We start from the raw sequence: 15,834 nt of genomic DNA on the forward strand, positions 1-15,834 counted from the left end.
CGCTGGGGCTGTGACTGACGGAGCGGCGGTTGCGTGTGGTTCCGTGTGCTGATCTCCTGGAGCTGGAAACGGGGAGCTCCGGGCTCCGAACGGTGAAGCCGCGGTCGTGGCGCGTCCCTCGTTGCAGCTTCAGCTCTGCTGGTGGTTTCCAAACCAACAGTAAAAAACTACCAGGAGCAGGAAAAAGTCACGCGAAGGAAAACCGAACAGGAGAAAAAAGAGTAATTCCTGCCAGGATGTTCATGAGTTGTCAAAAGGAATCAGAAAGAAAATACATTCTTATGCCTCGACTACTTCAGGACCCTCTGTATATTCATATTGACCTTCATGCTTAATATTAAGCATTTAGAATTTACGGAAGGGAGAGGAAGAGAGGGAGAGAAAGTGTTTTTTAGGTCACCTCCGTTTTTGGTCCCTTATTGGATTGGAGGGGGAGAACTGCTTTTTAAATTCGCTGTAGGAGAGCCGTTCGCTGCGGGCTCAGAGCCGCTGCGCGCTGGGCAGTGACCCGCTGCGCGAGTGGGGCTCCTTGCCCAGTCGCTCTTCGCCTTCCTCGTCCGTGTTGGATCACGTCTCTATCTAATGTGCTTCTTTTATTATCCAACTTCCTCTTTTTTCTGGTAGCAGACAGACGTCACCTTATCTTCCCATCTTGTTTACTTTCCATTCTCCTGAGCTTTGCTTGCTTTCTGTTTTCAGTTTGTTTCCCTTGCGTGTTAATGTTTTTGCTGCAGGGGAGATGTATTGTGTGCGCTTTGGTCGCGTTTTCCTCCGCAGAAGAAGAGTTGAAGGTTGTGGAGGAGGGGAGTTAATGGCATACTCCTCGGTGCGCAGTTTTCCACACAAAGCGGGACTGAGAGCTCCTGACTGCAGCGTTTCCGTTCTTGATCGAGCCCCGGAGCCAGATCGAGAGTTCCCAGCGGAGCTCGGGGTCTGTGTTCCGGAGCGGCGGGATTTGAACCCGCGGCCGTTGGGAGCGGGTCGGGGCCGCGGCGCCCGGACTACATCCCCCGGCGTGCCTTGCGGCGGCAGCGGCCAATGGCGGGCGGGGGCGGGGCGGCGCGTGCGCGCGCGCCTGCGCGGCGGCGGCGGCGGGGGGGGCGGAGGCGGAGGGCGCGGGAGCGGGGCCGGGACCCGGGCAGAGCGGCACCGAGCGCCGCCGTCCCCCGCCGCCAGCGGTCGCCCGCGCCCGCCCGCGCCCCGCCGAGCGCCTCCCCTTGGCCGCAGCGGCCGGGAGCGGGCGGTGGTGGGGCGGGCGGCCTCCCGGGGCGGAGCCCGGCGCCAGCGGCGGGGGCGCGGAAATCGAGGCCGGGGCTCCGTCGCGGCCTGCTGCTGCTGCGGGAGGAGGCGGGGAGGCCCCGCCGCCGCCGCCCCCGCCGCCGGCCTTTGTCTCCGCTGGGCTGGGTGGACGCGGCGGGGGCAGTTAGAATGGAACAGACTGAAGGTGAGGGCGGCGGGCGGGCGGGCGGCGGGGGCGGCGGCGCCGGGCCGCCCGGGCTTAAAGGGGCCGCGGCCGCCATGTTTGCTGCGGCGGCGGCGCAGCCCCCGGGGCCGCCCCGCGGAGGGAGGGGGAGCGGGCAGCGTCCCCAGCCCCCCCCGCGGGCACGGCGGGGCCGGGCCGGGCTCGGGGGCGCGCGGCGGGGCCCGCGCGCTTGTCCCGCCGGGCTGGGTTTGGGGCAGCGGCGGCTTCCTGGGGAGAGCGGCCGGGCGCGGAGGGGCCTGGCGGGGAACCGGGCTCGGGGACCCCCCATCTGGAGGGGAGAAGTTGGGGTTGGAGCCGGCACCGCGCTCTTCCTCGGCTGAGCCGGGCGCCGCTGGCTCCGCCGCCGACCTGTCGGTTCTCGGGGAAAAGCGTTTTCAGTGCGTGCTCTGAGGAACCGCATCTGAGTGAAAGATTTGTTGTCTCTCGGATTATTTTGGGTTGAGGTCCGGTTGCAGTGTACTCTGCTTTGTTCTGTGTCTCGCTCTGCTCGTCCTTGGCCGTCGATACCCTCAACAACATTAGTACAGGCTTAAGATGTTCAATTTGTTGATCCGAGACCGTATGTTTTGTTTTGATACCACCATGTTTTGCATCTTTGAGTTCAGCAAGCTTGCCTGAGTTTGACGTTATTCACGTGAGACATATTGCGGCTGTTACACTGGTTTTGATATGAGAGAGCGTGTCTTGTCCGTTACAGTATTCGGTGTTGCCAAAGGTCTGGCTGGTTTTGTGTGTATGTCAGTCTGACTCTCCTTGAAAAACAAAAGATTTTCCTACGCTCTTCCTATTTGAGTGGAGGCTCTAACAGCAAACGAGTGCTCTTAAACCCAGTTTCAAGACAAACAACTTTTTTCTTTTTAAGGCGTAGCATTTTCTTTGCCACTGTCTGGGTTGTTTTCTTTCCGTGTCACCGTGGGAAACTTGTTGAAAGTGGCCTTATCAAAACCAGATTACAGACGTGACTATCTCTTCTGGCATTTAGAACACCAGCAAGCCCCCTTGAGACAGGTGTCCAGGGAAGCAGTCGGCCTGGCCGCGGGCTCTGGGGGTTGTCGGGGCCCTGGTTCACCGCCAGCGGCTGCGCGGTCCGGGCGGACTCTGGAAACCCACAGCCTACGACTTTTCTGCTGTGAATCTACGTGCTCTTGAAAAACTTGGCGTCGTCTTAATGTGTGTCAACAAAACTTGCCATGCGTGATTTCTTAGGACACCCAGAACAAAATGAGGCAGAGCAGACTGTAAATACTGAATGCAGGAATCAGGAAGAATATTTGTTTTATCTCTGTATAAAGTTCGTGTAATTTGAACGCCATGGGATGCTGTTACAGGTGGTGAAGGTGTCCTCGGGGTGATTTTTGACGTGACTGTAGGAGTGCGGGTGTGTGGGGTTCCAGTGGGGAGCTCGGGGGCAGGTTTGCTTGCTGGACTTGAGCAAAAGCCCCGTTCCAGCTGGAAACACAGCACAGGTCGATTGCATCACTTACCGTTCCCGACCAACCGAGCCTGTTCCAGTCAAGCAGCTGCTGGTAGGACACGGGCAGGTGAACAGTCGCTGCCCGGGTCAGACGTGGGAGATGAGCGCGGGTCGGGTACGGGCGCGCTGGGGGGAACAGCGCGGAAAATGGGGCAGACGTGTGCATGGTGACTCGGGGAATGAAGGGGCGGTAGGAACGAGCCTGTCTTGGAATCTCACTGGTTTGGTTGTGAGCTGGGTGGTTATTTGTTCTCAGGGAACTTCTGCTGTCGAGGCTGTTGGTAGAAAGCCCGTGTCGGGGTGGGGGCAGCGTCGCTGAGCACGCAGGGCTGGCTCAAGCTGCCGCTCTCCAGCTGGGGCAGCGAGGTGGTGGGGCAGTTTCTCTCCTCACAGCACACACTGTGTCTAGTGGGTGCTGACCCCACCGCCCGTGTGCGTGTTGTCAACAGAAAGGGTCAAACTAATTCGGAAAGGTTCTGTGGAGGCTCAGTTTACGACGTGTGCATGCGATGCTTTGGATGGGTGGGTGCTGCGCCAGCTCACCGCTGCGGTGACAGCCACAGTGTCACATCAGTGGGCCCTGGGCGGGTCCCCGCGGGTCCGTCAGCCGGTGGCGCCGGGCGGGAGGTGCGCGGGGCCCCCGGCTCTCGCTGGGTGGGGAAAGCGCCGTTGTCTGCCCTGGCACCCGGCTGGGGCCGGGCGGCTTCTCCCAGCCGTGCCTGCAGCAGTGCTTGCAGACAGTTCCCCCTCCTGCTTGGGAGGTTTTACCCTGGCTCCTGGTCAGCGATGAGTAGCGGCGGGCGCTTCGGGTGTTTGCGAAGTTTCCCTTACGCATTGCCCGGTTACCGCATCTTTTCTCGCTTTGCTTGAGCTCTTCCTGATGGAGCAATAGCACAGCAGATAGACGCAGGTTTGCGTGTTTCATAGGGGAGTCCTACCCTGTTGTGATTTGTGTGAGCCTACAAAACTCCCTGTTTGGGAGGAAGAAAAGCTTTCACCAAACGGGATCAGCGTCCTTCAGAACTGTTTGATCACGACAGGTCGGTTGCTGGTTACTGCATCATGAGGGTGACATTAGAGAACGTCGTGTCTTGTTTTCTGAGAGTGCACTTACAAAATACTCGTGTTAAAAATGGCTTTAGATAAGTGTGATTGTTCGTGAGAAAACGTGCACCCGAGGATTCCTCGTTTCCCTGAAGCTTTCCCATGCTGGGCACTCGCTGTTGGAGGTGTAACTGAGTTTTTCGAGTTATGCTCAGTCAAGCTAAGGAGCTCGGGATGGGAAGTGAAGCAAACTCAGTGTTAAAGTAAGAAAGGTCTGCTGAGCCCTGGTAGGTTGACCTACCTTATCTTGCGCTGCTTATACTTGTAGTTTTTCCTTTAGTACTCTGGGTTGTGACGCTTCACGGGGAGGGTGACAGTATTTGTCACACCTCGTGCCCGTGTAGTCCTGGTCCAGATCCTCCAGCGTGGGACAGCACGAGCCCAGCTCTGCACAGCACGCTCTTTTCATCTCTTTAGGAAATTCAGTTGCCGTTTTGAAGGTATCGTTGGTTTCAAGTTGTTCCTCATTTGCTATAATGTATCCACTTCCTATAAACCTATAATTAAATTGTTCCTTTATCTCTTGGTTGAGTTCCAGTGAGGTACCAGGGTGGTATCTGTTGTGGGTCATATTTGGAAGCTGAATTTTCCAGCTTGCGGGAGGCTGGTACTATAATTTAATACAGTAATCGCTGTTATAGCGTGAAGAATTTACTCTGAAGTGCTCTCTGCAAGGTGGACGGGTGGCCCTGCAAATCCCATTCGCTGTGGGTGCCTCTGGATGGGGACGAGTCTCTGGAGCCTGTTGATATTCCAGTGACAACAGGGTTCCCGGTGCATGCGAACTCGGGGGTGACTTTACGAAGTGCTCCTGCCGTGGGTTTAGACGCTGAGGTTCCGGATCGTTGAGGATTCCTTGTTGTGGTCTGTTACTGGGGCAGCTCCTGGGTGGTGACGGGCACAGGAACAAGCTCAGCAGGGCTTCGGGGAGGAAGAGGGGCGGAAAACCCGGGTGTGGTGACCGCGGTGGCAGCGCAGGCGGCGGAAGGAAGCCGCGCTCCTGGTGTGAGCGCTGGGGGAGCAGAGCAGCTTGTGGCGCTTTCGGACCCCGGAGCAGCAGGTCAGCGAAGCCGTGACCGCCGCTGCGGCTGGAAGGGGCCGAGGCAGCTGTGCAGCTTGTCCTGGCCACGAAGCACGGGCTTAGGATGGGGTGGAGGTTGTTTCACACAGCCGAGCTCCAGAAACGAGTTTCTTTCAAAAAGATAATAATCAAAACTATTTTCTTTTACTGCTAGCTCCTAAATCCAATGTAAGTAGCGTGTTCTGAAGTTCAGTAATCACAACTTGTGTCCCGTACTGAAACGAAGCGTGCTGACGGCGCGCCAGCTGCTGCCGTGTGGCTTTCGGGTTCTGTTAGCGCTGGGTCTGGATCTCGTTGGTGGGACAGTTGCACCGAGGTGTCAGCGGAGAAGCTCTGCTGCCCAGTGCCAGCCGCACAGCGGGTTGGCTGCGGCACCGTGCTCCAGCTGTCCCGGCGAGAGCGCTCTGCCTGTGTCGGGGAGGGCTTCGCTGGCTGGTGGGGCAGGCGTTGCACCGTCTGCGGACCCGCGTGGCCGTGGCTTGGTGCTCTGGCCCTGGGACAGGTTCTGCTGGGAGGAACAGGGCGTTAGGCCCGGATAAAAGCAGCCTAGGCTGCTGTTGCTTAGTAGTGTGAGAAACCTGTTGTTTGCTCTTCAGTTTGGCAGATGTAAAGTAACAATTAGTTTGTAAATACGAGTACAGGCAGTCCCACTTCCTCTTCCCGGAGTGGGTGGTGGTTTGTGGGTTTGACCTCGGTGCGCAATCCTGCTCCGTGTCCTGTCCCCTCCACAGTGACCCTTGGCTGCTGGTTTTGTGGCCGGTGTGCAGGGAGCTGCTGCAGATGGGAACGTTCCTGCGATTAGTGCGTGTTGCTGCGTGGTGTTGGGCTAGGAAGTTTTTTCCCCGAAGTCACTTAATTACAGTGGCCCATGTGCCCCCAGTTGATTGCACAGAGCAGGAAACGTGGATACAAACATAAGTGTGATCCCAGGATCGAGTCCACAGAACATAGAGCAGAATTCTGGTCAAGTTTTTACTTGTTCCTGTTACAACTTCAGTTTCTTTTTGCCGTCTGGGAGGAGGGAAGTGCTCTTGGTGTTTTGGAAACTCTTAGATAAGGTGTTGCAATCTGTTGCATTGGGAGGGTGAGAATTTAGTGCAGGAGGGTTATTAGTAGATCTTCCTGTGAGAAGTGTCTGCGGGCCGTGTGAATGCCGTTTCGAACCCCGGCCAGGCGGGCACAGTAACCCGCCGATGTGCCCACAGAGGCAGAATAAATAACGCAGGGCTCTGTTTGCTTTGGAAGGGCTAACGTGACCTGGCTGGGGGGCAAACCCGCCTTTCTTACCTGGAGCGCAGGTCACTTGGATTTCTTCTTGTTGACCACTGAGATTATTTAGGTAAATGCAAAAGCCTTCTCTGAACCAGTAGCTGAGTTTTGGAAATATAATTGAGTCTGATTTTGCTGGTTTAATGTGCAATGGAAAAGTGAAAGCGTGTATGACAGCTTTCTCAGCTGTAATCTAATCCTGTGAATAACCTCGCGTTTTGGAGATCTTTTGATGCTGAGGCTGTTGTTCCTCCCCTCAGAACCATGTAGTGTTTGGGCCCTAAGTGTTTCATGCTAAATTAAGGTGAGGGGCAAGGGGTGAGCAGAATAACCCTCCTCGCTTGGCTGCCGGGAGCCGGTGGCTGCAGGCTCTGCTCTGCTTTCCTGGGGAGGGAAGAGGCTGGGAAGCCCCCGCTGCGGCCGCTTTGCCGGCAGCTGAGCGGGAATGCCCTCTTGGCTTTACTGGTGCCCGTGGCCCGGTCTGCTGCCGGCACAGGGTGCTCCTCTGTCTGCAGCGCTGGCGAGGAGCTGAGGGGGCAGAGAAGAGGTTTCTCTCTCGTTGAGTGGCCCTTCTGTGGTTTTTTGTGGCTTGTTCAGTTTTCTGACGGTGGTGTCAAGAGCACTTGGTGTGTTCTGTGTGCCCGAGGGCCCAGGTGTGCTGCCTTCCCGCTTTGGGTGTGAATGACGCCGGTGCCAGGCTGGGAGGGCTAGAGACGCTGCTTGGGACGCTGGCACCGTTATTGTGACTTGGTAACACTTGAGCTCATAGTTCTTAAGCACTTGTGCTTATAACATTTCTCTAAATGGCTTGGGAGGAAGAAGGTGGTCATGTAAAAAAGCTGTTCTGCAAAACTGTGTGAATAGCCCTTTTTAAAGATTTGGTGGGACCGGTCCTCTTTAAGTCCATGAGAAGGCGGCTGCTGAATGCAGAGGGGGAAATTGGTCCTTGGATCTTTTTTTCTCAGCGATTTAATTTGCTTAATTATCTTTCGATTGGCACTGACTTCTTATTTCCTTTCCCTCACCTGTAGGCCCTATGAGAAAAAGGGAAAGCTAAGGATGCTGGAGCAGAACAATGGATTTCTCTTTCTCTTTCATGCAAGGGATCATGGGAAACACAATTCAGCAACCACCTCAACTCATTGACTCCGCCAACATCCGCCAAGAGGATGCCTTCGATGGCAGCAGTGACATTGCTGAAGATGGTGGCCAGACGCCGTACGAAGCCGCCCTGCAGCAAGGCTTCCAGTACCCGCCGCCCCCGCCCGAGGACCTGCCGCCCCTGGCCAACGGCTACGCCCCGGCCATCGGCATGTACGAGCCCCACGCCAAGTACCAGGCCTACGCCCAGTACCCCAATGGCTCGGCCAACGGGTTCGGCGCGGTCAGGAACTTTAGTCCCCCGGAGTATTACCAAATGGAAAACTCGAACGCGAGGCCACACGAAGTTCTGGAGAAACCTTCCCCTCCCCAGCCGCCGCCTCCACCACCACCTTCGGTTCTGCAAACGGTGATTCCAAAGAAGACTGGCTCACCAGAGATCAAACTAAAGATAACCAAAACTATCCAGAACGGCAGGGAATTGTTTGAGTCCTCTCTGTGTGGGGACCTTCTAAATGAAGTACAAGCCAGTGAGTACGCTAAGGCGAAACATGAAGGGAGGAAAGAGAAAAGGAAAAAAAGTAGCAAGCACGACTCTTCCCGGTCGGAAGAGCGAAAGTCGCACAAAATTCCAAAATTAGAACCAGAGGAACAAAATGTAAGTGGAATAACAGTTTCAGCCATCTGTATACCTGATGTCATTGATGGAGTTTGTGTGTCTGGCAGTGCTTTTCCTTTGTTTTAGTTGCATACACACTTAAAAAGTCTCAAAACTCAGATACTCTCTATTAGGTTATTAAGCTACTTCATTGTTTCTGTCTCCTTTGCACTTGCTTGTTGCTGCCACCTCTGGTGCCGGTGTCGGTGTTCCGGGGGTGCGGGGGCTGCTGGCAGGAATGGGGCCGTCGCCGCACCCTGTCCCGGCTCGGTTTCCTGGAGGTTCCCGTGGAACCCTCGTCCTGCCGGCTTTGGGGAGGGTTGGGAGATGTGCCCTGTAGGGACCAGGGCTCTCACCTGGTGTAGCCGGTTCGTGTGCTCGTTGTGCTGTTGTTGTAATTATTTTTAATGGAAGACACAGGACTCTGATTCTGCTCGTGAAGCTTCGGCTGTGCCCGTCGCTCTGTTTGGCTGGTGTTACTTGGTCATCGCGAGAACAAGATCTTCTGTCTTTCCTGGACCGAACTAGAACTTTGCTTCTCGAGTTCCGAGTCATACGTGTCGTCCAGAATTCACCAGGAATCTTGGTCTTGCTTTTGTCCTCCTTGTAGCTTCCATTTCCCTTCCAAAAGGTGGTGCCACAATCAAACCTTGCGTGTCGTTCACCCGTGTTTCAGGCAGCAGATCGCTCTGACACAAACAGGATTTTGTGCTGGTGGTTTTCGGTATGAATTCCCCGGTGCAGTCTCAGTTTCATCCTCCCACTGCTTGGCTTTCCACTATGTGATTTCATCTCCGTGTAGGTTCATCACGTACCCTTCCGTCATCTTTAGTGTTAATGCTGTGAGACTTGTCACTTAGCCTCATCTTCCCAGCAGCAAAGAGCAGCCGTGGTGCAGGCCGAGCTGTGTTACACCCTCAGTGTGGCTGTGTGAAGCAGGGTGACGTGCGGTTGTTCCCTCCGCCTGACACTCTAAGCTCTGTGGAGACCCAGTGGCTGTAGGGGGATGTTCGTACCCGAAATGCCCATTTGAAATGAAAGTGTTACGAAAACACCATTGAGCGTTCAGCTCTGAGAACACTGTTGTATGTAGGTGTGACGGTAGTGGAAATAGTGTAGGGAAAAAAGGTATTTGTTGGTTGTTATGCTGCTGTGTTTTGAACGGAGCACAAGGAGCCCTTCATTCATTTTTTCTGGGTTCGTGGTTGCCTTTCAGTGAACGATTTTGTCTCCCTGGTTTCATTATTATGCGTGTGTGTTTGTCTTGCTGTCCCCTTACCGAGTGTGTGTTTGCTTTCCTTTTTTCTCTTCGTTGTTCCCTGTTTCCTAGAGACCAAGTGAGGGGCTGAGTGTGGAACGACCGAGAGAAGACGCGGTGCTGGAGGAAACCCCGGTCAGTACACGGAGTAATCGACACCTTTGGAACTTCTAGTGTGTTACTGTTTTTGGACTGATTGTTACATGGATCAGTTGCCGTTTCTTTGAAGTCATTACTGCATCAAAACATCTCTCATCCTACTGTATTTTATCCCCAAAGCAATGTTCTTAATCGGTTTATGAAGCAGGGACTTTTTGGGGTGGTGGTGGAGGTTGTTGTTGCGTGTCTTGGTTTGTCAGTGAGTATCTTGTGGAAATCCCAGCTGCGTGTATCTCCTTCGTGTCGTATTGCAGAGCAATGTTTATCTCCCGTTAGATTGTCAGATGTCAGGGACGCTCAGGAGAAGAACACCGAGTCCCCGTGGACAGCGGGCGCACCTCTGCCTGCACTGAACCGCCTTCTGCGGCTTTACCTTGCGCTTTCTTCGCAGGTCCAGCAGTTCTTGCCTTCTCTTCCTACACAAGTCAGCCATGACGTCAAGTTCCAGGTTGGCGATCTGGTCTGGTCCAAGGTGGGAACGTACCCGTGGTGGCCTTGCATGGTTTCATGTGACCCACAGCTTGATGTTCACACCAAAATTAATACAAGAGGTAAGGGAGGAGGATCTTTGCCAGAATATATCAAGTGTTTGTAGTTGTTCCTGTATGAGGAATATCTTGGAGCTCCATTTGAAGGATGAATTCTGCTTGTGTGTGCGCTAACCAGGGCCATTCCTGAAATGTGTAGAACTAATGCGTATTAGGTTACCTGGGCTTGTGCGCAGACACCCCCACTTTTCTCAAGCCAGTGTGTTTGTGAGGACACCGACAGGCGTGAGGGTGTTCGTGTGTACTTACCTGGACTGATCTCAATCTAAGCCCGTCTTATTTCTGAACTTAAGTGAGGTATTTCCACCCGCAGGAACGGAGCGATGTGGAGGAGGAAAGCGTAAGCTCAACCAGCTGAGTGTTGCCGATAAAACTGCTGACCAGAACTTTTCGCTTGCAGGTGCCCGTGAATACCACGTTCAGTTTTTCAGCAACCAGCCGGAGCGGGCGTGGGTGCACGAGAAGCGGGTTCGGGAGTACAAGGGACACAAACAGTACGAGCAGTTACTGGCTGAGGCTGCTAAGCAAGCCAGCAACCACTCTGAGAAGCAGAAGGTATGGCGGGCACTGATTGCCTGGAGGGTTATCCACAGCGCCCGTGTAAGCGGAGCCGCCGTGGGGCGGCTGGGAAGCACTGCAGTGCTTTGCCCTGGAAAGGGTGTCTGCATTTCACTGGTAAAAGTGCTTCTTGTAAAGATACCGGGAGTGTTTCTCTACTCTCGTGACTTTCGTGTGAAAGGGCTGAGCTCACGTTGTTGGTTCCTCCTGATGGGAGTCAGGGCACTGGAGAGTGTCACATCTGGATTCAAGTGTTGAATACAGATGGTGCCTGTGTGTTCACTGCTAACCTGCTCTTTGGAAGTACGGTTTTTAAAAGGCACTCTTCCAGCCCTGATACTAGCGGCTGTGTTCTTTTCTGTTGTTTTATTGGAAAGGAAGTGTTAGCTGCAGGAATTCCTTACTGGGTAAAGGGACTACTGCAGTCAGTATCTATGCTGATCAGAATATTGAGGTGGAAGGAAAAGAGCGTTTGTAGGAGAGTAAAGAGGATTTAAACTAGGATTGATTCTGTGTCTCGTAACAGAATGACTGGCCCGAATATTGTCTCTGCTTGTCTGTGCTGATACGTAACTCGGGCAGACGCTTTTAATCGTGATGGTAGTATGATCCTGTTTGTACTCTGATCGGGGGATTCACTGCCCACCTCTCACAAATGCCCTGTAAATGGAGAGCAAACTTAAATCTGCTGCCTGAGAGATTTAAAGAACCTCAGGGTTGCATTTTAAGTGCTGTACGTGGCAAAATCTTCAGTGTAATTAGCTGCTTGTCTTTGTTCCTTAAGATTCGCAAACCAAGGCCACAAAGAGAGCGTGCTCAGTGGGACATTGGTATTGCTCATGCTGAGAAAGCGTTGAAAATGACTCGGGAAGAAAGGATAGAACAGTACACCTTCATTTATATAGACAAAGAGCCAGAGGAGGTTTTGTCAAAAGCCAAAAAGACTGCTGCTTCTAAAGCGGAGACCAAGAAGAGCCGGCGACCCAAGCCGGCGCTGAGCGCCCCGCCGGAGCACGGCAGCGCGGCCGCGGCGTCGCCCTCCAGCGCCGAGGCGCGCAGACAGAGCCAGCGGAGGCAGTCGAGCGTGGAGGAAGAGGAGCCGCCCCCCGTGAAAATCGCCTGGAAAACAGCTGCAGCTCGGAAATCCTTGCCAGCTTCAATAACCATGCACAACCTGGATCTTCAGAAATGTAACATGTCTCCGGTTGTTAAAATTGAACAGGTTTTTGCCCTTCAGAATGCTGCCGGGGATGGAAAACTCATCGATCAGTTTGTTTATTCCACTAAGGTACGTACTTGGTGTAGTGACTCCTGTTCGGGGGTTTTTCCAGCGGACGGGTGGCCAGCAGAGTGTCGCAAAACACGTTAGACTGAATTGCTCCAGTGAAAGGACCGAAACGCAAGTGTGAGGACAGAATGTTGCGGTGCACCCGCAGTCTGTGTCACTGACTGTTTGGCTGGTGGCCGAGCAGCTCCCTGCACACGGACACGCTCCTGCTCGTAACACATCCAGAGTATTAACGCTCTTCACTCCCAGCTTCCTAGTTGAAGCAATCCAGAAATTCTCTGGATCTCAGTGGGTTTGTAGGAAATGGATAAGACGACAGAACTGTCAATAACGCGTGAACAAGTACTCACTCCATCTTGTGTAACAGACTTCCGCAGTGAGCTCTGCCTCCTGGCTTCCTCCCGGTGCACAGCAGCTTCTCACAGGCGGTGCAAGGAAGAGGGTTAGGGCTGTTTCTCTGCCTCTCCCCCTGGAGGGTATTGATTTCATCTTAAGCCTTAGAGAGAAGGCGACGGTTAGAAGAGTCACTGGGATTTTGTTTTTCACCCGTGTGCCGGGGCGGCAGAGGGGTGGAGAGCTGTGCGAGGATGGAGGTGGCAGAGGAGCGCTCGCTGTGCCCGTGGTGCTGCGCGGCGCTGGGCCTCGCTGTGGGGGACGCAGGAGCAGGTCGATAGGCCCGTTCGCAGCACGTGCAGCAGTAGGTTAAGAGAATCTTCTTTTTCTTTTGAAGGGAGTTGGGAACAAAACAGAAATAAGCGTCAAAGGACAAGACAAACTGAACTCTTCATCAAATCAGAGAAATGAAAAAGCAGCGGTGCAAAACGCGTCCTCTCCTGAAACAACCGGCTCCACAGGTAGGCAGAGTCGCGGCATCCTCGGCTGAGCTTTTCCTTTGGTGAAAAGATGGAGGTTCCTGGAAAGAGACAGTTTTGAGTCACCCTAAACTAAGCGCTTTTCGAGTTCCTCCAGTCCCTGTAGTGACTTCTGTTTTTCAGCCGCAGGTTTTGTGCAGGCCATGTGAAATCCATTAACTACTGCATGTCTGTTGCTGTGTTTGTGATCATGTCCTTGGTATAGTCTCAAATGTACTTTTACATCGGGTATGTAAAACTAAGTTGCAGCAGAACACCTTGATTATCTCTCACGGTAGGACGGAGAAATGCTCATGGTATTGAAACAGAAAAAATGGAAGACGTTGCAGTGATGTGCTAAAGTCCCTCTTTCCTTCTTGAGAAAAACACCTCGTAATGTTGCCAGGTGTCTCTTCCGCTTTGACTGTCCGTCCGGTTGTTTCTGTCTTTACGAGCAGCTGGTGGTCGGCACAGCTGGGATCAGTGTCCTCCACAAACGTGCTTCGCTTTCTGTACTTGTCTAGTTTTCAGGCAGGCCTGCGGACGTGTTTCTCGCTGTGCCCTTTCTGGAGCTGCTGCAGCATACAAAGGTCTCCAGAACCTTAGTTGTCAAAAAGCAGTAGCTCCCACTTCATCTCTTGGAACGTCATCATAACCTTCATTAACCTGAGTGTGTTTTCCGTGGTGGTGTTTTCAGAAGCTTGGTTTTCGCTTTCATTGATTACAACAGCGCACCACGGTCCTGATGCGTTTGCACGGAGCTGTTGCTCACGTCCGGGGCGCTCAGCGGGGTCGGGTTTGGCGCAGCGCGGATCCGGCGCGGGTCGTGTGGGCCGGCTGGAGCAGGGGCTGCTCCCCACAGAGCGGCGGCCGCGCCGGGCGCCTGGGGCTGCCTGTTGTGTCTGAAGTGTCGAGCTTGTTTTAGTTGGAGGAGTTGGTGGTGGGTACCTTCCCCTAAACACCAAAGATACAGCCTGTTCGGTTAAAAATTAACCAGAGCGAAGACTCCGCTTGAGAGCTGCTGTGAAAACCCGTTTGTGCTGGGCTGCTTTCCAGCTTTCTGTTCCGCTCGGGGACTGTGTCTGCTCCTGAGGCCGATCTCTGCGGCCGTGGAACCAGAGCACGTTGTCTGCAACCGCAGCACCGGTTGCAAAGAGCTCACAACTGAATTCAGAAAGAAAACGCCCAAAAGAGGAGAAAGTCTTGGTTTTGTTGCTGATCTGTTGGTTTGGTGTTGAACATCTTGCTGTACCCCAAAAAAAGAAGGAATCGTGTAACGGAAACCTTTGTCCTTCTTCAGGTTCTGTAGAAAAGAAGCAGCAGAGAAGATCGATTCGAACCCGCTCAGAGTCTGAGAAATCCACCGAAGCTGTGCCAAAGAAGAAGATCAAAAAGGAGCAGGTTGGCTTCCTCCATGTAGAGAGTTAAAATATATCGTGTTCATAAATGTTGTGGCTTATATTGGTGCCTTTTATTTTCTCCATTTCCCCGGGTTCCGTGTTGGACTGTCTGGTGTCCCTGCCGGTCCCGCTGCCGCGACTCTGCCGCCGGCACGGGCTCGGTGCTGCGCGACCGCTAACGAACCCGCCTCGTTCACCCGACATTTCTGTTCTCACCAAATGATCTTGTTTCACTAGTTTCTATTCGATGGAATTGCCACCAGGTTCCTTCCTCTTGCTCTTGATTTAGCCGCTGGGTTGTATTGAGGTTTTGTTTTTCGGATGGAGTTAGACTGATTAATCTGACCGCTCTTGCAAATGGACTTTGAGAATGATTTAATTTAAAGATGACAAGTCAGAGCTTTGCGTTGGCAGACATCAGCGAAGCAGATCTCCTGGGATACACGTTCTTTCTCCCTTCAGTAGATCTAACATGTACAGGGCGTTCCTTTAATCTGGATGTCAGACGACAAATGTTGTTGCTTTACAAAATTCTTACAAATTCTGCGTGGAAACCAGTAGGAAAGTTCAGTGGATGGACGTTAATGTTGGAAACCGAATACGCTTCTTAACAAGTTTGTCAAAGTTGTTGGTTCTTGTCCTTGCATGGTTGACTTTTCCCCTTCAGGGGCCGCTCCACTCGATCCCCGAGAGTTTTACATCGATGTTCCATAGTACAGCGTTTACCAGGGGGAGTTTTAACCGGGACGGTCAGGCTAAAGGTTCATATGGGATGGGGAAAGTGTTTTTCTCTCTTGTATTTTAATTTATTATTTGCCCTTTGCACTTCATTCACGTCAGAGGTGGGAAGTGAGCCCGGCTGCGGTTTTCTCCATGGTTTTGTTCTGGTGCCGCGGCGTCCACGTCCGTGTGGAGCAGAAGGATGCTCGAGCGCTCAGAGGTTCCCGGTGACGCGTTAAGGCAACTTCAGTGTTGGGTGTGAGATACCGCCCGGTCCCTCCCGCCCCTGCCGGGGGGCTGGCTGCCTCCCTCTTTGCAGATGACTGACTTTGTGTGTGTAAATGATTCTTAATTTAACAAAGGTATAAGAACCAACAATACGAACCTCATGGATCCCGGTTAGCTTCGCGTGTTACTACCGAGCTAACTAAGACCATGAACGCTAAAGTGCTTTTCTCAGGAAAAGTATATGACTAAAAGTTAAACACGTGCACTGTAGTGTGCAGAACCTTGAATGTATTAAGTTATATTAAAAAAGAAATCTTACTAACTTCTTACAATTATGCAACAATATTTGTTACCCCAGGTCAAGTTTTCTTGCAACTGATTCCCAAATTAGTCTGCATCAACTTGGTATAAAATTATAACTGGAACGAGTACAATTAATGGGAAAAACAAAATGTTAATGCTACTGTTACAGTGACTAGTGGAGAAATAAAGTGATTGTTTAGATTTTATATTTGTATTACAAAATGTATCCTATACAAATCCTTCTATTGTATGTTTTTACCTATTGTACAACAAAATAAAATATTTTTTAAAAAAATTATAGAATAATCCTTAAATATTTACTAAATGTGTTCCTACATGCATATGTAACCG

The 15,834-nt window shown here is 52.8% G+C and overlaps 1 protein-coding gene across 6 annotated transcripts in view; it reads left to right on the plus strand.

The window, feature by feature from the left end:
• NSD3 (nuclear receptor binding SET domain protein 3) overlaps positions 1-15,834 on the plus strand; it is a 35,443-nt gene that overhangs the window by 1,604 nt on the left and 18,005 nt on the right. For 4 of the 6 annotated variants that reach the window (XR_010467998.1, XR_010467999.1, XM_065040838.1 and 1 more), the window contains exons 1-8: positions 1,084-1,444; positions 7,443-8,170; positions 9,501-9,563; positions 9,979-10,138; positions 10,536-10,690; positions 11,478-11,981; positions 12,712-12,835; positions 14,133-14,233. Coding sequence is in view for 4 of the 6 variants with exons in the window: in XM_065040838.1 (XP_064896910.1) it covers positions 7,487-8,170; positions 9,501-9,563; positions 9,979-10,138; positions 10,536-10,690; positions 11,478-11,981; positions 12,712-12,835; positions 14,133-14,233 (1,791 nt within the window). In the remaining 2 variants the exon portion in view is untranslated. Of the gene's footprint in view, positions 1-1,083; positions 1,445-7,442; positions 8,171-9,500; positions 9,564-9,978; positions 10,139-10,535; positions 10,691-11,477; positions 11,982-12,711; positions 12,836-14,132; positions 14,234-15,834 lie in introns of those variants that run through there. The other 2 variants (XM_065040839.1, XM_065040840.1) reach the window with 2 other exon arrangements.

This window comes from Columba livia, chromosome 25 (assembly GCF_036013475.1).
Source record: "Columba livia isolate bColLiv1 breed racing homer chromosome 25, bColLiv1.pat.W.v2, whole genome shotgun sequence".
NCBI classification, from domain to species: Eukaryota; Metazoa; Chordata; class Aves; order Columbiformes; family Columbidae; genus Columba; species Columba livia.